This window comes from Anastrepha ludens, chromosome 3 (genome assembly GCF_028408465.1).
Source record: "Anastrepha ludens isolate Willacy chromosome 3, idAnaLude1.1, whole genome shotgun sequence".
Classification (NCBI taxonomy): Eukaryota; Metazoa; Arthropoda; class Insecta; order Diptera; family Tephritidae; genus Anastrepha; species Anastrepha ludens.
Window position 1 is genome coordinate 28,006,487 of NC_071499.1, and position 27,398 is coordinate 28,033,884.

Below are 27,398 nucleotides of genomic sequence, written 5' to 3' on the forward strand. Positions count from 1 at the left end.
TAGTGAGACTACAAAAAATCGTTATTCGTGCCTCTGTAGCGCTCACAGTTGATCGAAATGGCATTTTCAGCAGTATTTTCAAAGAGAAATTGGCCAATGAAGTTGCCGCTGACAAATCCTCACCAAACTGCCACTCTCTGAAGACGGATTGGCTTTTTGGCGACTACGAGCGGAATTTTATATTCCCAGAGGCGGCAGTTTTGCTTGTTAACAAAGCCACCGGGGTGAAAATGTGCTTCGTTAGAAAATATTAGGTTGGGGAAAAGAACTCCCTTATTTTTGAGTAAAATCTTTGCACAAATGGTTTATAACTGTTTTGTGGTCGATCTTTAGCTCTTGGGCGATGGTACGACTACTGACATGCCAGTCAACTTCCAGTATTGCTGTGATTTTTCGACATTATCGACATTTGCTTTAACTTCGAAAATGCTTGAACGGAATCGACGAAACTAAAATTGCACGCAATTAGCTGTTCGAGTATCGGCACCACAAACACCATTCACAATTTCAGTGGCCTGCCTTGAACTTTCGTCTCACAGCTGAATAAAACAAGCAAAAAACAGCAAAAGAAGTTTTTTAATGTGAAATGCGGCCTTGACAGCGAACATAAACTTCAAATTGTTTGATCGGTACTTTACGAGATATCGATCACTACAGCCTTCTACCGAGAGAGTAATGGATTTCGTTTTCAACAATGTATTTTTGTCGCTCTTCAAAATGTCGAATTTCGTGCCTTCAAACTACGATTTACGGATATCGTTGATTTTCTGTTGTCAATTGAAGAAAAACGCTTTTCAAACTCATCAAATGCTTATAGAAGCTTAGGGTGGACATGCTCTAAGTAGAGCACAGGGCTTCAGGTGGTTTGAAAAATTCCGAAGTGGTGATTTTAGCGTGGAGAACAAGAACCGTGGCCGGCCACCGAAAAAGTTTGAGGACGCCAAATTGCAAGCATTGTTGGATAAGGATGATGGTCAAACGCAAGAAATGATGGCAGAGCAGTTGGAAGTGACCCAAAAAACCATTTCCAAACATTTTAAAGGCATGGGCATGATTTTAAAGGTCGGAAGATGGGTGCCGCATGAACTGACAATGTGACCGCCACATCGAACAAGAGCGACCCGGGAATTGGTGGAGACGTACGATTGGGAGCCGCTGGGGCATGCGGCTTACTCACCAGACTTGGCGTTTTCCGATTATCATTTGTTTGCATCGAGGGGCCACGCACTTTCCGAGCAGCGCTTCAATTCTCACAACGAAGCCAGAAAATGGTTCGATGATTGGTTTGCGGCCAAAGACGGCCACTGTTTTTGGCGCAGCATCCACAAATTACCCGAGAGATGGGAAAAATGTGTCGCTAGCGGTGAATATGATTTTGAAGATTAAATTTGTAACCATGTTTTGTTAATAAACGTTTGAAAATGAAAAAGGTCTCATTTCATAGGTATATACCGGTAAACGGACTATTTCTCAACGTTGTTCAGTTTTAAAGCGATTCATTTCATTTCACGGAGACTTCCGGTCAAGATTTCCAGCGGGAAAGAAATGTGACTCACAAAATAACTACTTAGGCTAGTCACAAAAAACAAAGAAGTAAATCACCTTTTAAAATGCGTCACTTTCTAAAACACCTAATTTTCTTTATTACATCGATAACTACTCTGTATAAAATTAGCTCGGAGGGACCTACATGCCAATGAATTCTACTGGTGCTCGAAGAAATTTAGAGAATTCTATACATACATATAAGTACAACTATCTTTCGGTCCATTGATGAAGTGAAATATTGAAAAGCCGTAAAAAATGTGTTTTTTTAATTGGATCCAACAGCGCAAATAGGGTTCCACGTTCGATAATCTCTCTGGACACATTCGGGATGGCTCTATGTACCACTTTTCGTCCCCAACTCACAAATATTATATTGAAAAATATGCACAGCGTAATTTGTATCCATTACAAATTCAACAATAAGTCAACGCCAACTATGAATTAATCTCCACAATCGCATATTTAACAAACAAACTGCTTGCGCTACTTCAAAGATGGTAAGCCACACCACTTTAATCTTTAAGTAGTGGGCGTCTTGTGGAGTGTCATCAACAACCATGTTATGATTATCTAATAGTAAATGTCAACAATGTTGAATGACTTTAATTTATGAATTGGAAGTATGACGCAGCTGCAATTAGCAGCTTAGCACTCACACATGCACACATTCACGCTTACCTACAACTATCAATATGTACATCTATGGTATTTACAACAACAGAGTATGCCACTGCATTGTCTTAGCTCACCTTCAAAAATCGGCACATGCGCTGCAGGCGTTGCGTTTCTTCATGACTAGCGATCGCCTCCTTCAGCTGGGCGCGCTTCAGCGCAGTCGCACTGGCGGCATCCTCTTCGCTCTCGTCAAATGCAGCGGCAGCAGCACGTAAGGCCTCCCGCGCATTTCCAATAAATGACTCGTTGGCGGTGCCGCCATGCGAGTTGGCTTGACTCTTCTTTGTGCTGAGCGATGTCTTGTCGGCGGCCACATCAACGCTGCACGCTTCATAATGGTGGGCAAGTGCTGCAAGTAGAGAGGAGCGGAAAAAGGTGAAGAGTGTAAATATGTAAACAAGTTGCTGACCGATTTGTAAAGCTTAAGATTGTTATTGAATTATGCATCGCTCAGAACGCACGTGCGCGCGCATATAAACAAGTATGTGTGTGGGGTCATGAGTATGTGTGGTCATGAGTATGTGTGTGTGCGACGATTGGACAAGGCAATCCGGTCGCATTCCATGCGAGCTTCAACATACTATGACATTCTCAAGCTGCAGCTGCAGCTGCATCGATTATGCCGGCAAGTGCAACCGTGCACCATAACTCACCTTTATAGAATTCAGCTTTGAGCGGCACTAGGCCGGCCCAACACTCCGGCAAGTATGTGTGTGTGTCGTTCATTTGTATGTTTTTGTGCATTTCATTGTATTCGAGCGTCAGTTGTGCTGCCTCGCCCGCTAAGTCTTTGAAAAGCTACAACGAAGAAAATCGCACAATCAAAAACATTTAATCAGATATATTTGGGGGAGCATTGCAACTTACATGACTGGACTCGGTGAGACCGAGTGCTTCGATTTGCAGCTGCAACTTTTCGAAGAGACATTCACGCGCTTGTGACAACATCAGCGAAACCAGCACATCGAGCACCTGCGGTTTCAGATCCATCGAAGGGGCGTTGGTGAATGTGTCGTAGATGTGACGAAAAATGCCGGCGGCTCGCAAGAAGCTATCCACCGCTGCATCCAAACCTTTTTCGGTGGTGCGATCGTGGCGTGCACCGATTTGTGTGTAGATGGCACCCAAATTGAAGAGAGTGCAGGCCTTTTCGAAAGCAATGGTGCGCTGACAGGAGGGTACACCTGTGGTAACAATGAAAAATAGAGCGAATGAGAAAAGAGAAATGAAGGTAACTCGCTTGGCTAAGGTTTTCGAATTACTGTTTGATATTTTTATTTGATTTATCTTATATATTTATGTATTGAATTAAATTTATAATAGATTATATAATTTGATAGTTATGTTACAGCGCTGGCTATCAGGGCTATTGGCTGCTATTTGATATTTTCTATTTATTTTTATTTTATCTATTTCTATCTAAATTCTCAAATTCGCAAGTACGTATGCCCGAATCTCCGTGCATGAAACACCAAAATGTTTTTTTTCTAATAGCAGACGCCCCTCGGCAGGCAGTGACAATCCTACGAGTCTATTTCTGCCATAAAAAGTTGCTCATAAAAAATATCTGCCGTTCGTGGGCGGCTTAAGGGGTTATATATAATACAATTAGAATTTTCAAAACATCGATTTTTTTATTTTCTTTTATTTAAGAATACATACAGAAAATTTAATATCGTTCTGGTGAATATTTTCGAAGTTACACGCAAATTTGAAAAGGCGTTCCAGAGTGCTTGAAAGTGCCTTTCAGACTTTAAACTTTCTAAAAATGGTGAGCAACATCAACGGTGACCAACATTATTCGAAAACGACTAAGCCGATTAGTCTCTAATTTTAATACGAACTTCTTAAATAGATTTTTTACTAATTAATCTAAGATTTTTTCTTACTGATGATTGTTTTTTTTTATAAACAATTTTAGGCCGAAATTTTGGTCAAAAATCAATATGTTTTTGTTTTTTGAGAAACCGCCATTTTATCAAAAAAATTATTTTGCTTATTCTTTCGATTAATTACTAATTTAACATTACTTTAACGAAATCTGTTTGGTTCTTTTCTTTAATTTCACAGGATCCAGTTTAGAGATATAGTGGTTACCGCAAAACGTCTTTTTTGAGAGGAGCTCCCGGAGATCAGCAGTAGGTCCTTTCCAAATAAATATTTTTACTAATACTAAGTCTTCAAATACAGTTAAAAGATAACATAATATGTGTACAAATTTTTAGACCAATAAATTTAAAAGTTTTCTCAGAAAATATTCTGGAAAACTCATTTTTTTCAGCCTTCTAACTGTACCTATATAACCCCCAAAAATAGGATGTGAAACTCGTCCAATCACCTAACAGAAGTGAACGCGCAATTTTTTTTTTCTTTTTTTTTTTAAATTGTCAAATTTTGTTTAAATTACTCTAAACTGTCAATCTTTATTTATAAATTTTGAAATTTGAAAGACTAAAATCAAAAACAAAATACATTGCACATGTTGTTTTTGTTCTACTGCTACTAACTTTTCAATGCGTCTTGGGTTCTATGGGGAATTCCTCAAGGAAAAACCTCATAACTTCGAAACAGTTGAAAGTCGTCGAAGAGACGAAGTGACTTGCACAAATTATATTAAAATTAAATAGGCGAAAAAATTATGTTCGAAATAATTCTAATAATTTGATTAAACTTGTCGATTTTTCATAAAATTTTTAATAAGTTTTGGACTATATTTTTCTTTTATACCATTTTTTGTTAAAATATAAACTATAAACTAACAAACAAAAAGTGCGTGAGCGTAGTGCACATAACAGAAGGGAAACTTTCAGGGCAGTCAAAGAAAGAGGGAGAGACCCGAGGAAGAATGAGAGAGAGGGAGAAAAAAAATATATCTAAATAAATTCACAACATTTGCAGAGAATACAAATAGACAAAAGTTACAAAAAACGGAGAAGGGTCGGCCGGTGTAGGCAAACGCCGGACGCAAACCATGGCAACAACGCGCACTACTGCGAGCATTTATCACCCGCACAAACGCAGCGATTCCAGGACCACAGCAACTGCACAAATTACCGCAATCCAATTCCAATAAATTCGACGCCGGAATGGATAGCACTTTATAGTACGCACAAAGACTAGCCAGGAAACGGAAATAAGCGCCAAAAAGTCGGCACGAAAAAATCCCAAAAAAATTGGGACCAAAAAACGCCCCCAAACAGTAGGCGACAAGGAAATATTGATGAAATATAACGCCAAAAAGTAGGCACCAAAAATATATCACCTATAAGTTTGCACCAACAAACAAGCGCCAAAAAGTAGGCAGTGTTATTTCTCACTAAAAATTAGCAACCACAGGGCAAAACTCAGGAAAAATAGTCTAAAGTGTATCTAAGATATATATAAGGCAAAGCACTCTCTTTCTCCTTTTCCTTTACGTTATATCTTTTTTCTCTCTCGCGGAACGAAAATGCCTAAAACGTTGCATGGCCTTGAAATTGGGGAGGAGAGTCCATTCTCGCTCGTCCATTGACACCTAAAAAGTTCACTTCAAAAAAAAAAAAAAAAATAATAATAATGAAAATGTTTTATATTTTGGTTTTTTCTGCGAAACTAATATATATATCATATAAAAACTTCTATCGTCCTGTATCATGGAAATTTATGCCTGTAGAAGTCAAGCTGTAGACTACCGGACGGATTACAGGCTGCGGGTAGTGAAATGCCTCTAGATATAGAGATTAGCTATGAATAAGTTTGATAACACAAATAAGCAGTTCCGGAAAAGCAACGGATGTTGTGCTAGTCTGTAGTTGAGGTGTATATTGGGCACTTTATTCTTCTAGTTAAATACTACAAGAGCGAAGTCAGCATGGACAAGGCGACAAGATGCCGCCTTTAAATAAGCATCAAACCCAAACACTGCAGCGTCTGTTCCATAGTGGGTAGAATAACGAAAGCCTTATCATCATTCGCAATGCTTAAAAATATATGGCACTCTAAGCAGCTAAACGCCAGAATAAAGCTAAGAAATTTCAATCTAATGTGAAGTCTGTGCTGCAGTATGGCTACGAAATGTGGTCCGTAACGGTTTCAACAACAAAAAAGCTCCAAACTTTTATAAATCGTTGTTTAAGAGCTATACTGTGCATATTGTGGCCAGATAGCTGGATTTCTAATGATGAGCTCCTCACACGAAGCGAAATCTGCGACTGATAGCAGAATGACAGCAGAATATCCCTAAACTGGCATGCGCTAGGCTCTCGCCAAAGAGAATGGCTGAAAGGAATATGAAGACGAAACCTGTTAGACAAATTCACGACAATTGACGACTCATTCGCTTGGCCGCAGATAAAGTCAAAAGCTGTAAATCAGCCCCAATGGAATTTATTTGTTCCGTCCCTTTGTAACTCCGCCGGCGTGATACAATTATAATAATAATAATATATAAAAAAGATGAGTGTAGAGAAAATCGAGAAAGGTGAGTATATCGACTCCATGAAAATATTTTTTTTTCATTTATAGATACTGATTCGACGTCTATTGCATTATACTTGTTTTGTTAAACTCAAAGAAAAATCACTCGATAAGCAGGCGCTTTTACTATAAGCCTAAATGAACCAAAATTTTCAAATATCTGATATCTGAAATTCAAAATAAACTGTTATTCCCTAAGTATTAATCAGCAACATTTGCTTTAAAACCCAAATCCTTTGCTTACTACTTCCAAATATCTTAAGTACCCGTCACTCACCAGTTAAGGAGTCGTACCACTCAAAGTAAACGCCCAAATTCCGATCTGGCGGGAAGAATCTCCGTTCCACATAATACAACAAATTGTAGTAACGGAAAAGCAGTGCCACGCCTTGCGCATCACGTGACGGCGTTCTGGATGCCTGAGAAATAAAATCAAAAATAAAAAGCATATAAAGTCAAGTTCGTTGCTTAAGTCTTTCATTTGGGAGTAAAATCTTTCGCCACTTACCTGTCTGGTGTCTGTGATATCGGCGATTGCGTCCAAATATAAGGACGGCTCTTCACTATAATGCTCCAAAATTAAATCTGAAAAGGGTTCCATAAAACTGATTTCTTTTGTTTCCTTCAAGCCAAGTGGTATCATTGGCATAACACTTTCATGACTGCAAATGAGATAAAAAAAGAACAAACAAAAGAAAATTTTTAGTCATACAAGTAAGCAACAGCAAAATGAGAGAACGCTATAAATGTAACTTACAATAAACATTCACTTTTCTGCTAATTTATAAACATCTTTTGTTATTAATTTTAAGGCAATCAAGCGCCATTTGGCACTTTGGCCTCAATCGCCCGCAGGTATTTGGGCTAACGGCACAGAATTTACCAATTTCACCTTGAGAGGTTCTGTGAGATTAGCAGCAACGTACTGAAGTAAAGAATCATCACCCAAATAAGTAGCGAAAAAGGTAGAAAAGAATGTGATTTTAAGCTGCCACATTTTCTTTCAGCTCCCAATGTAGCATGACGGCGAAAATGTCGGCAAAATTCGTGAGTATCGCATACCTGATACTGTTTTCTGTGCGATACTGCTGCTCGCAGTTTGTTGTATCGTGACATGCTTCTTTTTATCAACAATAAAAATGATAATACAATTATCGTAAATATGTAAAGAAATTATTTTGTCTGAAATGCGAGACCGTGCCACTACTCCACATACGAACAGCGCCGCATAGGTGACAAAAGATAAATTGACAAAAATACTTGAATGATATTGCGGATGACACAAATCTGCTCATTTGTTCTGCCTGCGGTATGAAGAAACTTAATTAAGCTGACTGAGATGGCACAAAGCCAAATCAAAATGGTGCTTTCGCACCTACAGCGCGATGCCACACCTTTTTGTTGGAATATTTTCTGTAAGTATGCACTCGAGTTTAAGTCAGTGCCAGTGATGAAGACGTGATTAATGACTGTGACAACTGACATCTGCTATGCATAAAAAGGTGACGAGATAGCACACCTTAAAACAGCAAAGCATCAATTTGAGGGGTTCAATTAAAAAAAAGAAGGTGAGTTTAATTGAAAATGTATATATGTATAAAGAAAAGAGGAAATTTATATAGGCGTTTCTAATAACACTGAAGTTTTAGTGAATGGGGATGGCTATTTTTCATATAATTTTGAATGTAATTAATTTTTTTTTTAGAAACAGTCTTGCGCATTTCCTTTCATAAGAAATTCATTTACATATACAGTAGGTTCTGTTTTTATGCGGCTTTTTTTTATGCGGTTTTGAAATAGTGCAGTTTTTTTTTATTACAAAATGCATGTCGACCTATCGGGAATTGTACATATAAACAAGATTCTAAACCAGCTAAGCAAAAACTCATCACAGATTACATCAGAAATGCTAACCCTACAAGTATGGAAGATATATAAAGATATAATTTTCAAAGATACAATATTTTGTTTATGCGATTTTCTTTAATTATTTCAGATTCATGCGGTCTATGGAACGTATCTATAGTTATAATATGGGACTAGTGCCCTTTTTTATGCGATTTTATTACATTATTTCAGATTTATGCGGTTTTAGCATTTGAAACGTATCTATAGTTTTACTATAGAACTAGTAGCTTTTTTTATGCTGTTTTTTTATGCTGTTTCTTGCGGAACGTATCTACCGCATAAAAACAGAACCTACTGTATATAATATAATAAATATATAATTTTTATCGATTTTTTTTTATTACAATTTTAATCGATTTGCTCCGCGGGGAGCAGAGGGCAAAAATTTTATGAAAAATTCTATTATATTCAATGATAAATTGTAAAAAGTCGTCAGAAAAGAAATTATTACAATTTTAATTGATTTTTTTTTATTACAATTTTAATTGATTTGATCCGATTGTAAGAAACAAATTTTAGAAAAGAGTGTTTTTCAAAAATGACAGAAATGTTTCCCAAAAATTTTGAACAAAAAATATATTATTTTTCCCAAGCATTTTTTAGATGTAAATTTTATTTTAAAAATTAAAAGATAAATAATTAAAATATTAAAAAGAACCGAAGATATTTCACTTTAAAAAGTTATGTGAATAAAATTTTATTTAGAAAAATCACGAAATTATGAAATCTTTTTCAAAGTTTGTTCAGTTTACTTCTTCTTTTTTTTGGTCGGGACAGACTAGCAAGTGCAGCACTCAGACACAATTAAATCCATTGTACTGAACTCGGATTCCCGTTTTAATTTTCTTTAAATCTACTCGACCTCCAAAGAAATCTGAGTAGATCTTGTGGTGACAAGGAGCCAAGTTGGTCGCTTCTTAATACATCAGTGCCAAAGACCTCAAGCCTAATTCGAGCGAAGGCTGGTAGACGCACAGAAAGTGGTCCGCTGTCTCATCCTCCTCATCACATGAATGAGATGTCCACCTTTTCCATGTGCTTTACCTATAGAAAGTGGCCCATCATCAGTCCTACCAGCCTCCTACAGTCCCCTCTGTTTAGTGACACCAGGAACTGCGGCAGTCAGTCGGACACGACAGGTAACATCAGTTTAGTCCATTTGCAGCTTCTTTCAGCCTGCCAAACTCACTTGTGGGCTGTAGTAACCCATTTGCTAACCGTGGCTTTGATGGCTGCAGAAGAGAGTGACAGAACGGGCTCCGGGCCAAGAAGGTTGGCCTCAGAGCCTATTCTGGCTAAAGAGTCTCATTACCCATGATACTCACGTGCCCATCAGGCTACTATGCCCACCGACATAGTTCAGCCTTTATAGGACTCGACTACCCTTGAAGTGGTTGGAGGGCTGTCTAAGGCCATGAGCTCAGCTTGGCTGTCGCTGCAGACACATATAGCTCTGCTTCTCTATCTCTTTTCCACAACAAAGCTCATGGCTTCTTGAACAGCATACACCTTCGCTTGAAACACAGATGCATGCTTTCCAAAAGCAAAGTGCAGTCTTGTTCCGCTGGATTCCACGCATATAGACCCCAGAGCCGGAGCCGTGCTCGGTTGTGGAGCCATCCGTAAAAATGCGTAAACAGTGTTTGCCGGGCTCATTTTCTGAGTTTGACCACAGTTGAGCCTCTGGTAGCACCACACTGTATCTCTAGTCAAGCACGACTCTGGATGGCATGGAGTCAAGGGGCATGTCGAGGATCGTTGGATCGACGTCCATGCCTACTCTGTTGTCCAATACCGGACAGGGGCCGTACCACTTCCCATTGTGTTTCAGACAGAAGGCTGTCAGTGCTTTGGATGTCTTTGTTTCAACGTGTGATTTGCAGAGGAGCTTACTATCGAGGATTGCCCCAAGATATTTAATTTCCTTGGATCGCTGTATTGTGACTCCTTTTGGTTTAGGTAGAACGAGTCCATCAAGCTTCCTCCTTCTTCTTATACAAATAAACCAATTCTTAGAAGAATCGACGACAGTGTCCAAAATACATTTGACATGGAATTTCTCTTCAGTATCCGTGTTGACCAGGGCCATCAAAGGCTTTCTTCGCTCTTAACGTTCAGCTTTATTCACTGTCTACTTCAACATACTCGTATGGCATGTGTTTAATATGGGATAACGATTTACAATTTTTTCTGCTAGTAACGCAGCTCGAACAAAACACATCCCTATTGACTGATTGGTCGAAAATTGGACCTACAGTTCTGGGTTTCATTCGAGCCGGTCGCTAACGACATAAGAGTCAACCGTGAGCATGATCTGCAAGTGTTTAATTTTTAAAGTACATAGCCCTTATTTTTGCATACAGAGGTGTCTTATTTTTCAGAAAAATTTTGGAATATGATTTGCGAGAATACCATTTTTGAATTAGATCTACATAAACTATTGATTGTGCAATAAGTATTGCGCTTGATGCTTTATTACCCAGTATAGTCTCCCTGATGATCGAATGCATTGTTCTGATGAAACAAATTTTTTTCTGTTAAACTGGTTCTTTTTTAACGAATTTTTTTCTTCAGATGGTCTAAAAGATTACAATAATATTCAGAATTTACTCTTTTTCCAGTTTGCAAGTAATCCACAAACAAAATTTTTTTTCGCATCCCAAAACACAAGCGAAAAAACATACACCTTCATGACTGATTTCGGGAGACAAACGCGTTCCGAAGCCGAAAAACCGGGTTCACACTACTTTTTAGCCTCTTGTTTTGATGTAGGATCGTGGTGATATACGCAAGTACCATCCATAGTAATGAGTTGCCATTAAAAAAAATCAAATTATATTTTAAAAAATGTGACTTAGTCCTTCGCATTTACCTCCCATTGATGGCAGCTTATGCGCCTATGACGAAATCTTTACTATGCCCTTCAAAGAGATTTGGTTTTTGTCAGCTTTTAAGCAAATTTTGGTGCAATCAAAGCAACACTTAAATGATTACAAAACAAAAACAAAATCAAAGCTGCCTGCTAGTGCTGTAAAATATTTAATAGAGTTGCCCCGATGGCTGCCAATACTCACTGCCTGTCGAATGCATCATTTGTTGCCTGCTATTTGGTTGTGTAACGAAAAAGTGGCCAAACAACAAAGGCAACGCAATAAATAATGAAAAATACCGCAATGGCAATACGAAAACAACATTAAGAAATGAATTCGAAAAATGTGCAAATAAATATTTTACAAGCAGAAAAATATATTCATATATAAATTATAATTACAATTGCAAATGTGTTTTTGTTGTTATATGCAAGAGCTGTAGTTGTAGTTGTGGTTGTAATTGCTGTTAAATAATTATAATAGCAGCGCCAAACTACTAAATGTTAAAAAAGATACAAACAAAAAAATACAAACAACCACATCAACAGTGTAACAATAACAACAACAACAACAACAACTAGATATACAACATAATAAAAAAATGTGTAGTTTTTAGATAAAAATCGCAAAGGAAAACTAAAATGAAAAATAAAATTCGAGAAAAACAGGCTGGAGCAAAAAACACACAAAATAGAAGAAAAAAATAAAATAACATCAGCGCGTGTCAAGCGGATTGCAAGCCAAGCATGTAATAACAACAATAATAATTACTAACTACTCGAATAGCAACAATAACAGGCTTAACAACACCAACAGCAGCAACGCCTAAGCCGTTAAAATTATATGCGAGCCAAAAACACGAAAATCTGTTTGTAGGTTTGCCATAAAAACACAAAATGCAACAAGTTGGCAAAAATACGAAACACGCGAGCTCTGCGCACTTTGCGGCTACGATGTAAAAACAGCAGAAGCGAAAGAAATTAATGAAAACTGCAAAAACTTACAACACAAAAAAAGGCGCTGAGATGAAAACAATTAAGAAAACGAAATTAGAAATGAATAATTCAAGTTGCTGCCAAAGAAAAAATTCAAAATATTTACTTCCATATTATTTAGATCGTTAAGATGAAGTTAATTCAATTATGTAGAAAACGTAACACGTTAAGGAAACTGAATGCCTAAGAAGCTGGCTAGACTGGGGAGCCCGTGGGATGGAATTGTCTCGCCGTGCAAAGGGAGGGTGGTAAGTGCTTCCTTTTGGTTGCGCGTGGCTGGCGCTTGTAAGGGCTGGTCTTGAACAGCGAGAACAATAACATGCGAGGCCGCGTGGTCTCTCTGGCTTCATGTCGCCTGAATGCGGTCGAGGAAGGTTCCCAAGCTAAGTTAGCTTACGGTGATTGCAACTCCATATGAGGGTGTAGAAAGACCCACTTAGGTCTGGAAGACTCCTATAGGAGGATACCATTTGTGTGGGCTCAAGTTTCTCTCTCTGATTCCCAATGTGGTGAAATCACTTCTGCCGATTCTAAGTCTGCCAGCCATCCAAAGTAGGGAAAGTGTAGACAATGATATCGCGCACTGTTAAGAGCCGGACAGTGGCAGAGAAAGTGTTCAACGCCCTCCACTTCTTTTTTATCCCCGCAGCACAACATAGGTCCTTAGTTGGAATCAAACTAACCTTCCCATGTGTTCCCATTAGGGAGCGTGCAGTCATAATACCAGCTACTTTACTAATGGTATTATGCTTCCATTCACTGCAGGTTAGATTGTGCTCTGTGGTCCATCTATTGTTGTCATGCGCGATATAGACACACCAGACTCCCGGATAAGATTAGATTAGATTTGTTGGAAAAGTTCAAGTATGCAGTCAGGAGACCATTGTACTACACCCGGATAGATTTCAGTAGAAAGAATAGAGATAGGAAATATAAAATGTGGGTGGTACGACGGATAAATTAGTTTGAGGTCACTCTTCCACAAACCTCTTGGATTCATTGATGAATCTTAAGAGATAAGGAAGAGGAAGAGTAAAGTCTGATTCTGGAAAACGCCGGACAGCTACAGAGAAAATGTGCTGCAGTGTCGTCAACCTCAAGACAGGATAGGCATATCGGGCTGTCCACGACCCCCATGGTAGCCATATGCTGACCACAGACGTTGTGCCCTGTGATTACACCCACCAGTACTCTCAGGTCCTTTCTGCTGAGTTTTAGGTGAAAGGTCGCTATTTTCCTGTTTGGTTCTTTCACAAAGCACTTGGCTACTCTGCACGAGTTCAACCCATACCAATGCCATCTATGGATATGACCTTATGAAGTCGTCAATCCATAGTTGAATCGATGCGGAATTGATACCTAGAAAGAGTTCAGGGCCTAGTGGCATACTTGCACGGCCTTCATCAGCCAGTCTATGAGCTAACTCGTTCTCTGTAATACCACAATGTCCAGGCACCCAAATAAGACTAACTTTGTTGTATTTTGCAACACTGTTCAGTTTTGTCTTACATTAACCAACTAACTTCGAAGAGCAGCGTGGGTTAGCAAGGGCTTTCGGTGCAGCTTGACTCAAGGCTTGCTTGACGATACAGGAATGTCCTCCTAGCTAACTCAGCCGCATTGCAATTTCCTGAAATGACTTTGTGCATAGAGACTCACATAACATTCGTGATGCATCGCCTAGTCAGCTGATTTAGAATAATTCTACATTCAATTGGTCAAGCTCATTTAGTTTACTACAATTCTCAACGTATTTTCTTAAGCTATAGTTCTTGACTGTAACTTTTGCAAGCTGACTTTTATTAAAACCATTTCCTTGGCAAGTTCTTCGGGCATTCTAAAAATACCACATTTTGTTCTCCCAACAATAACTTCAAGGCTACGATGCCACGCCTCGATGAAGTTTTGAGTGCGCTGAAAATTATCTTTAAAGGAGTTTGCTATACTCCAAAATTTATGATCAAATTATGGATTGTTCGATCCGGCTTTTCCAGTTAAATAGCTTTCTTCAAAACAAATCCCCTCTTCAAGAGAAATAATTGCCAATTATTTGAGAATGCAGATCTCCATACTAAAAATAGCCTAATTTCCATGTTTTCCAGCGAGTCTTTCTTTTCACGCACGCAAGACTGCAGATGGTAAGCGTCAATGCATAAAAAATCATTCCTTTATTGGATTCTTTACGGAAGATTTCACATGGAGAAACATTTTATTTATTGCACAAAACATATTTTTAACTATGCAGACTTTTCAATGACTTTTTTGAATTTGATTTATTAAACATTTACAAGTAAGATAACAAGTAAAAGAAGACAAAAATAAATAAAGAATAAATAAATAATTGGCGTATACACTTCTGTTAGGTGTTTGGCCGAGCTTCTCCTCCTATTTGTAGTGTGTGTGTCAATGTTGTCTTACAAATGGAAGCCGACTCCGAAGGGCAGATATTTTTATGAGGATGTTTGCCATTGTCTGGCGCGGGACGACCGCTTTTAGAAAAAAGTGTTTCTATTATTTCATGTTTCATGGATGGAGATTTGAATCTCCGCACTCCCGAATGGTAGTCACACACTAACCCATTCGGCTACGGCGGCCGCTATACAATATAGATAATGGCACATTTTATGCTGATTGTAGTTGGCCTATAACCAAAAAATAAATAAAACTTGCTTCCAACAGAGTTCGGTAGTCGGTAAATATAATATCTAATAATATAAATAAATTAATTTTAAATTATTATTACACAAAATTTGCAGGGAAAAATTACCGAACACCGAGCTATCGTGTACCAAGGTTAGGTTAGGTTGAAGCGGTTGTCCTGTGGGACACACTCAAGCTCATAGCCCATTGTGATGCCGCATGGGGAGCTTTCCCTATTTCTCCTAAAACCAGTGCATGCTTTTCAAAAATTTTAGAACACCTCCTTTTTCTGCAGAACTGAAATGTTCCAATTCGTTAAAAAATTGTCTGCCTGGAATGGTAAATCTGCGTCTGGATAGAGCAGGACAATGGCATAGAAGGGGCAAGATTGTCTCTTCCTCATCAAGACAACTTCTACAGTAGTCATGTGCCTGCACACCCATCCTTTGGGCGTGCCTTCCTATTACACAATGTCCCGTTATGACCGGAATCAGTGTGTTGACAGTTGACAGGCGATTTTACAGGAGGCTTCATTACGCCATCTTTCGTTTGCTTTCCTTACGATTTCTTCAAGGATGCGTAGCTTACATGTTTGTAAGGGTATGCCTATGTCTTTGTCTATATACGCATCGGTCGACTTGGCGCCGAGTCTTGCTAGTTCATTGGGTCTGCAGTTGCCCTCAATGTCGCGATGGCCAGGAACCCATGTTACTTTTAGGCGAAATAACTCAGCCATCTCGTTAACAGATATGCGGCATGGCTACTTTGGAGGTTTTCGACCGTTTTGTGAGGGATTTTATCGCCACCTGGCTGTCAGTGAAAATGCAGATGTCATTTCCAGATATTGCATCACACTGTATCAGGGTCGCTGCTTTCATTATTGCCATCAGTTTAGCCTAAAAGACATTACAATAGTCGGGGAGCCGAAAACTGAAGTAGATCCCCAGATGCTCGGAGTATACACCTCCGCCCACCCTGCCCTCGAGCTTTGAGCCATCTGTGTATACATGGATAGACTCGCCCTGTCTTACATCGCCCCGTTCCCACTCTTCCCATGAGTGTAGGAGGGTTGTGAACGTTGTAATGGCAAGTTTAGGCGCGGGTGCATAGTCCACCAATTCGGGAATTCGAGTACCAAGCTAATATTTTTCTACCTATGTACTTATTTACATAAATTTTAGGCATTTAAATTTGCACATTTTGAGAGTGAGGACTCTAATTTTGGGGATTCTGTGTTAGGGTGCATTTCCCAAGTTGGGGATTTTGTGTACGGGGATAACATTTCTGGGGATATTAAGTCTCTCCCAACATGTTTGTTCCCCACAGCATAAGCATATGAAAATAGGTTCGATGCGTGGTTTGACTCAAAAAATGATACATTTTGCATTAGCGAGGCAACCATAAGTGAACAGATGATCCGGTCAAGTGTATCACCATAACTTCCAAAACCTACGAGGAAACTCAAATAATGTTACCTACCAAAAGATAAGCCAACTATGTAATTATATCATGAGAGGAGTTGTCATCTACCCGCCGTATCAAATACACTTCGGAAAATACTATAAATTTTGTCCCGAAAAATTTCTCAAATTATTAAAGTTTTAATGAATTGAACAGAATATGCAAGAGTGTATCTCACATATTCTCTTTTATATATAAAATAATTAATATTTCAAAGAAACGCGAGGTGATAAACCCGGACGGCTACTGTTTCAGCACCCGAATAAAGCTGCTTTTGGTTGTCCAGCCAAACAAGTTGATGCTGATAATTTATTTCTTTCTTTGACTTTATTTCTATATTTTAATATCTTAAGCCTTAAGAGTATTCTCACATTTATTCAATATGGAAATTAATCATTGATTATGAATGAAGTGGGAATGGGCTCATTAGGCCATTGTTGTAGTAGTAGAACTTTAACTTTCAGCCAAACTGGTAATGGTGATAATAGGATTAAATAAAATCGAAACTTTAATTCAGAATCTCCTAACGTGAAATTAACAGCTATCGAATATTTGTTACTGTGTGTCTACTATACATACGCACATACCTTTGCACATATTTGTGGATGGCAAACATAAGACTAGAAGTGAAAATTTCTCGTAAACAATTGAATTCTACTTTGAGCACAAAATGACAGTACCGAAAAAACACTTGTTAAAATAACATCAGCTACGACAACACAAATATTAACAGCCGCAAAAAAAAAAAAATTAAAAAGCAAAGAACATAAAATAAAAAGCACAAAAAAAAAACAATCAAATCAAATAGCGACGGTTGGCAGTGTTTTTGTAGTTCCGCTTGGCTGCGCAAAAACGCGCTTGACCAGAAATCGCGACGCAAATGAGTGAAATTCCACAGGCCGCCAGCGACAGTGCAAAAATATATTTTTGTAGATACACCCATTTCACACACACGCACGCATTTGTGCACAGCGTAACTGGTAAAGACTAGAATTCAATTTCGCACTTCGAATATTTTGGTGACATGCAAATTGTGGATATTATCAGTATGATTGGATGGGGTCTTGTGGTACTATTAGGCATTTTTTTCGACTTTTAGATGTAGCAGCAATTTAGCAGAAAAAAAGTGGCAGAAAACGTTGACAGCAAACCCGATCTCCAGAAATGAAAACGAAATTGAACTTAAAAAATAAGCAGCTACACACAGCGATCAAGACATTTAAAAACGATGCATTCAATCGATCTCTGCCAGGGCTGACAGCCGATAGAAGCAGAGACTATTCTTGCGCAGAGTGACTAAATTCTTCAATATATCAACTCAACACAGCACTCCAGTTAAAATTGACGAGAGAAACTGACAAGCTCAGACAATTGATCAAAAAGCGCATCTATTTGCTGAGCGTTTGAAAAAAAATTTTAGCCCCAATGAAGGCACTGATGAAGTAGAAGCTATTGGCAACTACTCTGGCAGGCGTGTTGTGGAGATCACGGGCTTCAATTTTCGGCACCAAAAAGTCATTTATCATGGCATTGCGTTCCCCATTCACTGTTACATTGTTGCCAGCCTCGTCTTAGAAGAAATATGGGCCGATGATTCCTTCAACTCATAGACCCCACCAAACGGTTGTTTTTAAAGGCTATAAGGGCTATTCCTGAATAGTTATGGGTGAATCTTCAGCACAAAAACGGTCATTTTGCTTACTGACGTAGCCATTAAACCAAAATGGGCCTCATCGCTGATCACCATTAGTTGGCCTGAGCGAGCCATAAGCACTTTTCACAGAGCGTCGATTTTCGTAATACAATTGTACGATGTGTAAACGTTGTTGAGGCAAAAGTCTTTTCATGATGAAATGTCAATGAATACTGAAAAAAATTATGTATTTAGTTTGACAGTAGCCCCGGGTGATCTGTCAAAAAATCTGTTCAATCTGATCACCGTTTGACAAAAATCGAATACCAAATATACCCCATGTCTTTCTCAAAGGCCTTTATAATGTTTCAGATGGATTGAAATGTTTGAAAGACTAATTGAAATTTTAAAAATATTTATGTTTGTTCTATTCAGATTTATTTAGAAAAAATTATCGTTTGATCAACAGTGCGTATGAGTTACTGACACTATATAAACACTCTATTTCAAAAAACGAGTTTTTTATAAGTAAAATGAGGTTATGGCGTCATTTGTTGGGAGATTTTTGAATTCAAAACACTAGTCTAGTATTGACATACCATAACTTAATTTGGGGCGTAAGCGAAAATTCTCCTCCAAAGAGTAAAAAAAAAAAACAAAAAAAGGTAGTGAACACAAAATTTGCTATCCATCATTTTCTCTTTAAAAAGCAGTTCATGTCGTATTTTAATCGAGGTGTTAGACCCTCGTAAATTCTATTCAATTTGTGCCACACAAGCTGACTGGTCAAGAGTTGTGAGTAAATATCTGACAATTTTGTTGAACCATTCAAGTCATATTCACAGGATTTTCCACTCGATTGGGATTCTGCAGCTTTTGCCTGTTTCCGAAACTGCATTTGCTGATGAAACAAGTACCAAGAACAAAAGTCTGCATACAAATATTTTCTTAAAAAATGGTACCTCGTTAAAACCGGTGTTGTGAACAAAATTTCGGGTCGCTAAGCGCGCAAAAAAATTTCATTTATTTTTTCAAAGAAACCGAGATATAGGTAAAAAATTATTTGTTTCTGGGGCTTTTAGCAGTTATCACCAAAAAAGCTAAAGAAAAGCAAATAAAACTAAACTTTCACGCATATCGTGCAAAAGACACCTTCCGCCCCTTTGCGTTGATATATTTTTTGTCAAACGCAACAGTACTTTTTGAGGGGTCAGCTTTCAAATTAAAAAAATTAGGACATTTTCGAACTTTTTATGAATTTTTTAATTTTTTTTTTCATTCCCACTTTTGTGTTCAGCGACCCCAAATTGGTATTAAAAAATATAGTTTTTTAACGAAGTTCTTTTTTCGTGTGAATTAGGAGAATCGATTGAAACCATTAATATCGCCTTGATCACCGTCGTAAAAAAAATTCTGAGATGCAGATGATAAATTTAATCATTTGGGGAAGCACCTAAACTTGTGCGTCAAAGTAAAAAGCGAATACGAGAATATTGAGTAATCAGGAAAATTTGTGTCCCAAAATATACACTGATCGGTTTCTCTATGTAACAGGTTGGGGATTTTCGAAAGCGCGGGTATACACTTATATGTATGCGCGTTTGTGTACATATGCGTGTTGTTGTATAGTTCACTCATTATTTCTCGTTTTATTGTTGCTGCTCTGAAGTTAACGCGTTCGATCCAAATTACGAAACAATTAATTAATGATCCAAATTAAACTGTCGTATTTCCCAACCAACAGATTTATTGTTTAGTGTACATGAATTGTACATGAATTTACAACAATACAGCTATAAAGGTACAACTTTGAATTAAGGTAATTTTTTTTTTAATATTTATAGCACTTTCAGTATTCAAGGAAAAGAGTAATTATTGTAGAATTGATTGAATAATAATGATTGAGAAAAATCGAAATGTTATTAAAATAAAAATCGTTCATGTTTCGAGTGCAATTATAAAACTAATTTGTAGATCAAATGGAAGTTTTTTTTCCGAACACTAATTAAAAAAAAAAAGTTATTAAAATTTATTACAAAATGCCGTCTGTTTGAAGCAAAGTACATTGAAAAAAACTAAAGTAAATTCACCTTAAGCGTAGCATAAAAAAATAGTTTGCAAACCCAGCTGTCTTATGATTTAGTTATTTTTAAAACGTAATAAATATTTGTATGTGTGCAAAAGTAGCGTATGCATGTATGTATGTCTGTTAATAGTATTTTCCAATATACAAATTCATTTCGAAAAAACAAATGTGTCCACATTTCAAAGGCAACTATACTGAGAATTATTTTACGAGTATGAGTCACTTTCGTAGTATTTACTATACTTAAACATTTTTCTCATTTAGCACGCGTTATGGCTACACAAACAAATACAATAGTTGCAAGAAAAAAATGTGTACACAACACTGCGGCTGCTACCGGACTTGAGCTGTGTGATAAACTGATTTAACCGCAATATTATCGCATGCCAGCACGTTTGACTGTTTAAAGCAGAAAACCCCCAAATTACTTGTTAATATTTAAATTGAAAAATCCTTGTTGTGGAAACGAATTTTCTAGAAATAAAACCTGATTATTGCAACTAATCTTGTAGAAACTTCAGAGTCACGTCAGGCGCAAGAGGTGGGGTCACTATTCAGCAGCCAATGGCAAACCCCTGAGTGAATTTCTGCTATGAAAAGGCTTCTACTGTAAAACTATTGAGCGGCGCAAAACGCGCGCCACAAATTATAGAAGTACAGGTATCGCTTGAGATACACTATTTTCGAGTTACACGGAAAATATGAGCCATTCCCTCAAGTTACACGGTATTTGAGTTACACGGTTTCTTACCAGTTTTCATAAAAAGGACTATTTATGAATAGTGTAAGTGCACTAGCCTGCCATCCCAGAGGTTGTGGGATCGAATCCCACGTAAAGCTCTGTCCTCGCACTTTTCCAAATTTACCTACTTTCCCTGTCTAAAAAAAAAAACAAAAACATCCTCCAATTCCATTCCTCACCACCAAAAACTAATCATTTCCATCCTTACTCACGCACAATAGTATGCACATTATTTGCATTGTGGCTGCTAAAATAAGCAAAAACAGCAAAGAAAAACATACAGTTACACATTGCATCAGTGGCGTCAGCAAGAGGAAGCGGGCAGTCGCGGTAATAGCGGCAGACCCACGAAATTTAGCGAGGTCCTGAACCATCTGTGCGATCCTTCTGTGGCAGAAAAATGATGGCACAGATGACGCTCCAAGCAACGACAGGTGGCCATTCCCACTATTTAGGACTAGTAGCGGCAGGATAATCACCTACACTGTCAGAAATCAAAAATAGATTAAGGAAACCAACGCAAGACTGAGTCTTGTCGAGGCCCTATGCTCCCGAGAGGAGTGAACAAGGAAAAAAAATCTGTAGAATCCTTTTGCCTCCTGCTTTTGAAAAGTGGATGTACCTATATAAGACACTGAATCTGAGTTTAGTTACACGGAACCACTTAATCGTGTAACACAAGCGACACCTGTAGTTAGTTTGACCTAGAGGCCATTCAAGGACATATACGCCGGTCAATTGTTATTAAAGGGTAATTAAATTGATATGAAAATGCACTGGAGTTTCTTCTTTTGTAATGAGTGAATGAATGAATGAGTTTTAAAGCGGTATGAAAGATCTCGATTGAAACGTTTCCACGACAGTCGGTTTTACGTTACAACTCGGATTTATTTCCGGTCAAGGACTGTCACTCCAGCATTTATTGATACATCTAGGGGGGATGTTTATGCTGCTGCAAAGATAATAACCACATTTCGGTTCAAAAATATAAATATTTGATATAATCTTTAGAATTTTCCACACGGAAATTGAATTAAATTTCATTGGGAAAGTTTCAAGCTTCATCAAATGTTCCGGTCATTTCCTTTTTGCCTTCTAGTTCGTGAAATATAACAAAAAAACGGGTGCAAAAGGGAAACAGAACCATTAGAAAAATATTAATTATACTTTAAATATCCACTCAGAATTGTCACCTCAGTTCAAAAATTTATTGGAAATCATTTTTAGAAATCTCAAAAAGGATATAGAGCAGAATTTAATTTCACTGGCAAAGTTTCCACCTTTATCGAATTTTCTAGCTATTTTCAATTCCTATTTATCCCATGGGATAAAAAAACAAACGAGTGCAAAAAAAAAAATAGAGTCATTAGTAAGATATTATCAATGGCCCGAATATCCACTCAGAATTGCCACTCTAAAAATATATCGCACCCTAAATACAAAAGGGTCACAACTCAAAATTTTCCACACTCGAGCTTGACTTGTTTACAGTAGCACAGAAAACAAACTATGTGACATATCACGCTGAAATTTGGCATGTAAGCTTATAACAGTCCTATCAAAAAACAAAAAATTTATTTTTACCATATGTCATCCGCGGACCGTTTTATTGATAACGTCTCATTCATATTTGAGCAGAAGGTATATTTTGAGTTGTGACCCTTTTATATTTAGGGTGCGATATGCTTGCCTAATTGGGAGAGTAAAAAACATTCCTGCCACCAAGGACAGCGTAGTTGCTGTGAAAATCAGTATAAATTTACAATAAGTATTAAAATTAGGTATAAAATGGAATAGAATATAATAATGCGAATTTGAACTTCGACCCCATGGTCTTTTGTGGCCTCTACTTATCACAGCACCTCATCCAAACCCAGTTCCCTTATTAAACGTAAGATAGAGCTGAGTTGGTTTGATCGTATGTGGCTATTTTCTGGCTGCAATTGGCCGAGATGTCTAAACCCTCTCTGCGCTATAGCGCCACACTCAAAGAAGATACTCGCAGTGCAAAAAAATTGTAGGCAGCTTCAGTATTTTGCTCGTTTCATTATATTTTTTTATTTTGAGGATTTTATCATCTTTTGATAGGTTTTTTCAAAATTTGTTCTTGGAAACACTGATTGCACGTATGTTGACGAATTTTCAAAGGCATATTTTGCTTTAACTGCAATTTGATTTGCGCCTAAACAGTCTTCAAGAGAAAATTCATAAAATTTCTTAACTCATTCAAGTGAATTTTAAGTGAATCAACTGACTTTGGCAAACCCCAACATATTTTGATACACTCAGTTCCGCCATTCACGATCGACGCTTGTGATGCACATTAATTAAATTTATAACATATCAAATTTAATGCTTTATACTATATACAAAAACATAGGCACGTTTGCAATTGCATGCGTTGGAGTAATCCAAGTCTTGCCTTCGAATATTTATTGGTCGCGCTGTGACCCTGCGTCGCCTTTTTCGTGAATTGAAATGGACATAAAATTTTATTTATAAGAGATAAAAATGTTTGAAGCCATAAATTGTTGCCTTTTTGCGACTGATTTCCTAGAATTTTTGCAAAAACAATACAGTGCAATAGAAATAAAATGCTTTGCGTGACACATAAACATTTATGTAAGATGAAACACATCCACACACACACACATACACACATACTCGTGTATTCACATACTTCCATACAAATAGAAATCATAGTTCTACGAGTACTCACCTATCGTTCTGATAGATTTCCACAGATGAATTCAATTCAGCCAATTGCTCTTTCAGTAACTGCAAATTCGAATTGACGAAACTCAATTCCAAAGCGACTGTGTCGCGCAGTTTGCGATTTGTGGTGGCCTAAAAAACGTACGAACAACAAAGCAAAGGATTAGCGATATTGTCTTAGATGGCAGTAGAAGCATTTGGCTTAGGTTAAATGTATGTTGCTGAGTGCATATGTGTTGGTATAGGTATGCATGTGAGCACTCACTTTAAAAAGGTTTTCAGCACCAGCACGCAGTCGCAGTTCCTTATTGATTTCCTGATTCAATTTGCAGCGACGAGTCTGTAGCTTGCCACGGCATGTGGCCGCACGTGGATCGGAGCCCTGGAAAATAGAGAACAAAAAAACAAATAAATTAAAAATTAGTCACAGTGCTTGTTTTTTTGTCTGAATAAAAATAACAATTTTTTTTGTCTACTTAAAGTGTATGCGAATTTATTGTCTTAGGTACGCATTCTAAGTCAATGACTCATGAAGTTTTACACACAAATTTTGATGGAATGTGCCGCGAAATGTTAACTTCACACGACTCAGGCAGATTGATAAGATATTTCAGTTTAAATATTTTATGACTGTTTATGTTTTTTATGTGGAACAACATCAAGACGCACGCCACGAATAGAAGGGGCAGCTCGGCCAAACACCTAACAGAAGTGTACGCGCCAATTATTTTTTTATATATTTTTTATGTTTTAACGTTTTTCTTTCTTTAGATTTATTACCATTTTTTTTCATTTTGTGATATTGAGCGATAAGGTGGGCCTATATTCGTGTAAGGGGTAAGACCACTGTAAAAATGTCTTGTAATATTTTAGATCAACACGACAGAGGCGAGGTTAATAAATAAAAAAAAAAAACATGAGAAAATGTATTTAGCATAAGCCAAAATGTACTCTAATACTTTAAAAATGGCATATTCAAGGGATAAAGGCAGGAAAATTTATAAAAATTATTTTATTTTAGTGTAAAATCTTTCAGTCAGATGCGCACCGTAGCGAAAAACTTAAACGCGTTTTTCTCGAAACTGCAATCGATGCAAATCTTGACTGACTGATTAGAAAAATATATGTATATTCTTATAGCTCGATACGTTATTTTTGGACGATATTTTTTATTTTAATCTTTTAAAAGGCGCAAAAGGCGCAAAGGCGATTTTCAATCAATCCTGCATACTTCTACTTTTAGTTATAAACATTCCCTTTCTTCTTGATTGGTGCGATAACCGCTTACGCAATTTTGGCCGAGTTTAACAAAGCGCGCCAGTCGTTTCTTTCTCTTGCTAACCGGCGCCAATTGGACACGCCAATTGGACACGCCAAGGGAAGCCAAGTCCTTCTCAAACTGATCTTTCCAACGCAGAGGAGGCCTTACTCTTCCTCTGCTACCACCAGCTGGTAACGCATCCAATACTTTCAGAGCCGGAGCGTTTGTATCCATTAAGACGACACGACCCAGCCAAGGAAGCCGCTGGCTCATACCGCTTATTGTTCCATCGTTTGGGATACTCGCCGTCGCCAACGTGGAAACGTCCAAAAATCTTCCACAGAATCGTTCTCTGAAACACTACAAGTGACGCCTTATCGAATGATGTCATCGCCCAAGCTCTTGCGCCACACGCTAGGACGGGCATAACCAGAGCCTTATAAAGAGCTAGTTTTGATCGTCGAGAGAGGATTTTACTACTCAGTTTTCTGCTTGGTCCAAAGTAGTACTTGTTGGCAAAAGAGATTCTCTGCTGGTTCCTAGATAAATGTAGTCTCTTATAAGCTCGAAATCATAACTGTCAACAATAACGAGGATGCCGATACGAGAGTACGCCGATTGTTTGTTTCATGACAGGAGGTACTTCGTTTAGTCTTTTTTCTGACCTTCTTCGGTTTAAGCTTTATCTTCCAATTGCTTAAGCTAGACAGTACCGAAGCTTCGCTGTTGATATGCTTTTGAAGTCTATCCATTATTGACTTAGCATACTTTTGTATTGTGGCGGCGACTTATACGATGCGTTTAAGGTCGTTATAACGAATATAATAGGTCTATTTATAAGTTCGTGCGGTTTTACAACAGATGGCGTAACTTGATTATTATTCCATCGATCCACATTTCCAAACATTCATTGGAGAGCTACTGTCGTAAGGCACAAACGTCAGTATAAGTTTTTTATTTGAAGCGTAAACAACAATATTTTTACCACACTTGAAAATGTCGAATTTCGTGCCAAATAATGTGTTTTTGCGGGGAATTCTTCTTCATTATTTTAATATGAAGAAAAAAGCAGCCGAAAGTCATCGTATCTTGGTGGAAGTTTATGGTGAGCATGCTCTATCTGAGCGATCGTGCCAGAAGTGGTTTGCACGCTTTAAAAGTGGTGATTTTGGCTTGGAAGACGAAGAACGCGAGGATGCGCCGCCAAAGTTCATGGATACCGAATTGGAGGAATTGCTCGATCAAGATCCGGCTCAAACGCAAGAAGAGGTTGCAAAAACTTTGGGAGTTGATCAATCAACCATTTCCAAACGTTTAAAAGCCATGGGAATGATCCGAAAGGTAGGCCATTGGGTGCCGTATGAATTGAAGCCAAGAGACGTTGAACGCCGTTTTATGGCATGCGAACAACTGCTTCAACGGCACAAAAGAAAGGGTTTTTTGCATCGAATTGTGACTGGCGATGAAAAGTGGGTCCATTACGACAATCCAAAACGTCGGGCAACGTATGGATACCCTGGCCATGCTTCAACATCGACGTCGGCGCAGAATATTCATGGCCTGAAGGTTATGCTGTGTATCTGGTGGGACCAGCTGGGTGTTGTGTATTATGAGCTACTGAAACCGAATGAAACGATTACGGGGGATGTCTACCGACGACAATTGATGCGTTTGAGCCGAGCACTGCGAGAAAAACGGCCGCAATACGCCGATAGACACGACAAAGTTATTTTGCAACATGACAATGCTCGGCCACATGTTGCACAAGTGGTCAAAACATACTTAGAAACGCTCAAATGGGATGTCCTACCCCACCCGCCGTATAGTCCAGACCTTGCGCCATCCGATTACTATCTCTTCCGATCGATGCAACATGGCCTGGCTGACCAGCACTTCCGTAATTACGATGAAGTCAAAAAATGGATCGATTCGTGGATTGCGGCAAAACCGACCGAATTTTTCACAAAGGGAGTCCGTGAATTGCCAGAAAGATGGGAAAAAGTAGTAGTAAGCGATGGACAATATTTTGAATATTAAATTTGTAACCATTTTACGTCAATAAAGTTTCAAATTTCGAAAAAAAACCGCACGAACTTATTCATAGTCCATTACCAAGCAGCATTTACGGCGCATCTTAATACTTTATTCTGAAATTTTTGAATCTGCATTACATTGCTGGAACTTTAAGCAACCCCAAAGTTGTATTCCATGTCCATACAGGTTTCAGAATTTGCTTGCACAGCAGAATTTTTTTTAAATTTTGATAACTTAGGCCTTTTGCACATGAGCCACTAGAGATTTTTGTATTTGATATTAATTTTTTCCTGAATGCATTCGTTCTACTTAATCTTAGCATCTAGAGTCAATTTTGATGCCATTTAGATACAATGGAAAATTTTAATATATAAT

General features: G+C 38.0%; 1 protein-coding gene across 1 annotated transcript in view; it reads right to left on the minus strand.

The window, feature by feature from the left end:
• Nucleotides 1–27,398, minus strand: part of LOC128857252 (rhophilin-2-A) — a 98,622-nt gene that overhangs the window by 7,349 nt on the left and 63,875 nt on the right. Inside the window, exons 2-8 of the mRNA XM_054092922.1 lie at nucleotides 23,994–24,110; nucleotides 23,733–23,860; nucleotides 7,187–7,340; nucleotides 6,956–7,097; nucleotides 3,091–3,407; nucleotides 2,877–3,021; nucleotides 2,298–2,572 (exon numbers count right to left, since the gene is read on the minus strand). Of these exons, the coding sequence (XP_053948897.1) occupies nucleotides 2,298–2,572; nucleotides 2,877–3,021; nucleotides 3,091–3,407; nucleotides 6,956–7,097; nucleotides 7,187–7,340; nucleotides 23,733–23,860; nucleotides 23,994–24,110 (1,278 nt within the window). The remainder of the gene's footprint in view (nucleotides 1–2,297; nucleotides 2,573–2,876; nucleotides 3,022–3,090; nucleotides 3,408–6,955; nucleotides 7,098–7,186; nucleotides 7,341–23,732; nucleotides 23,861–23,993; nucleotides 24,111–27,398) is intronic.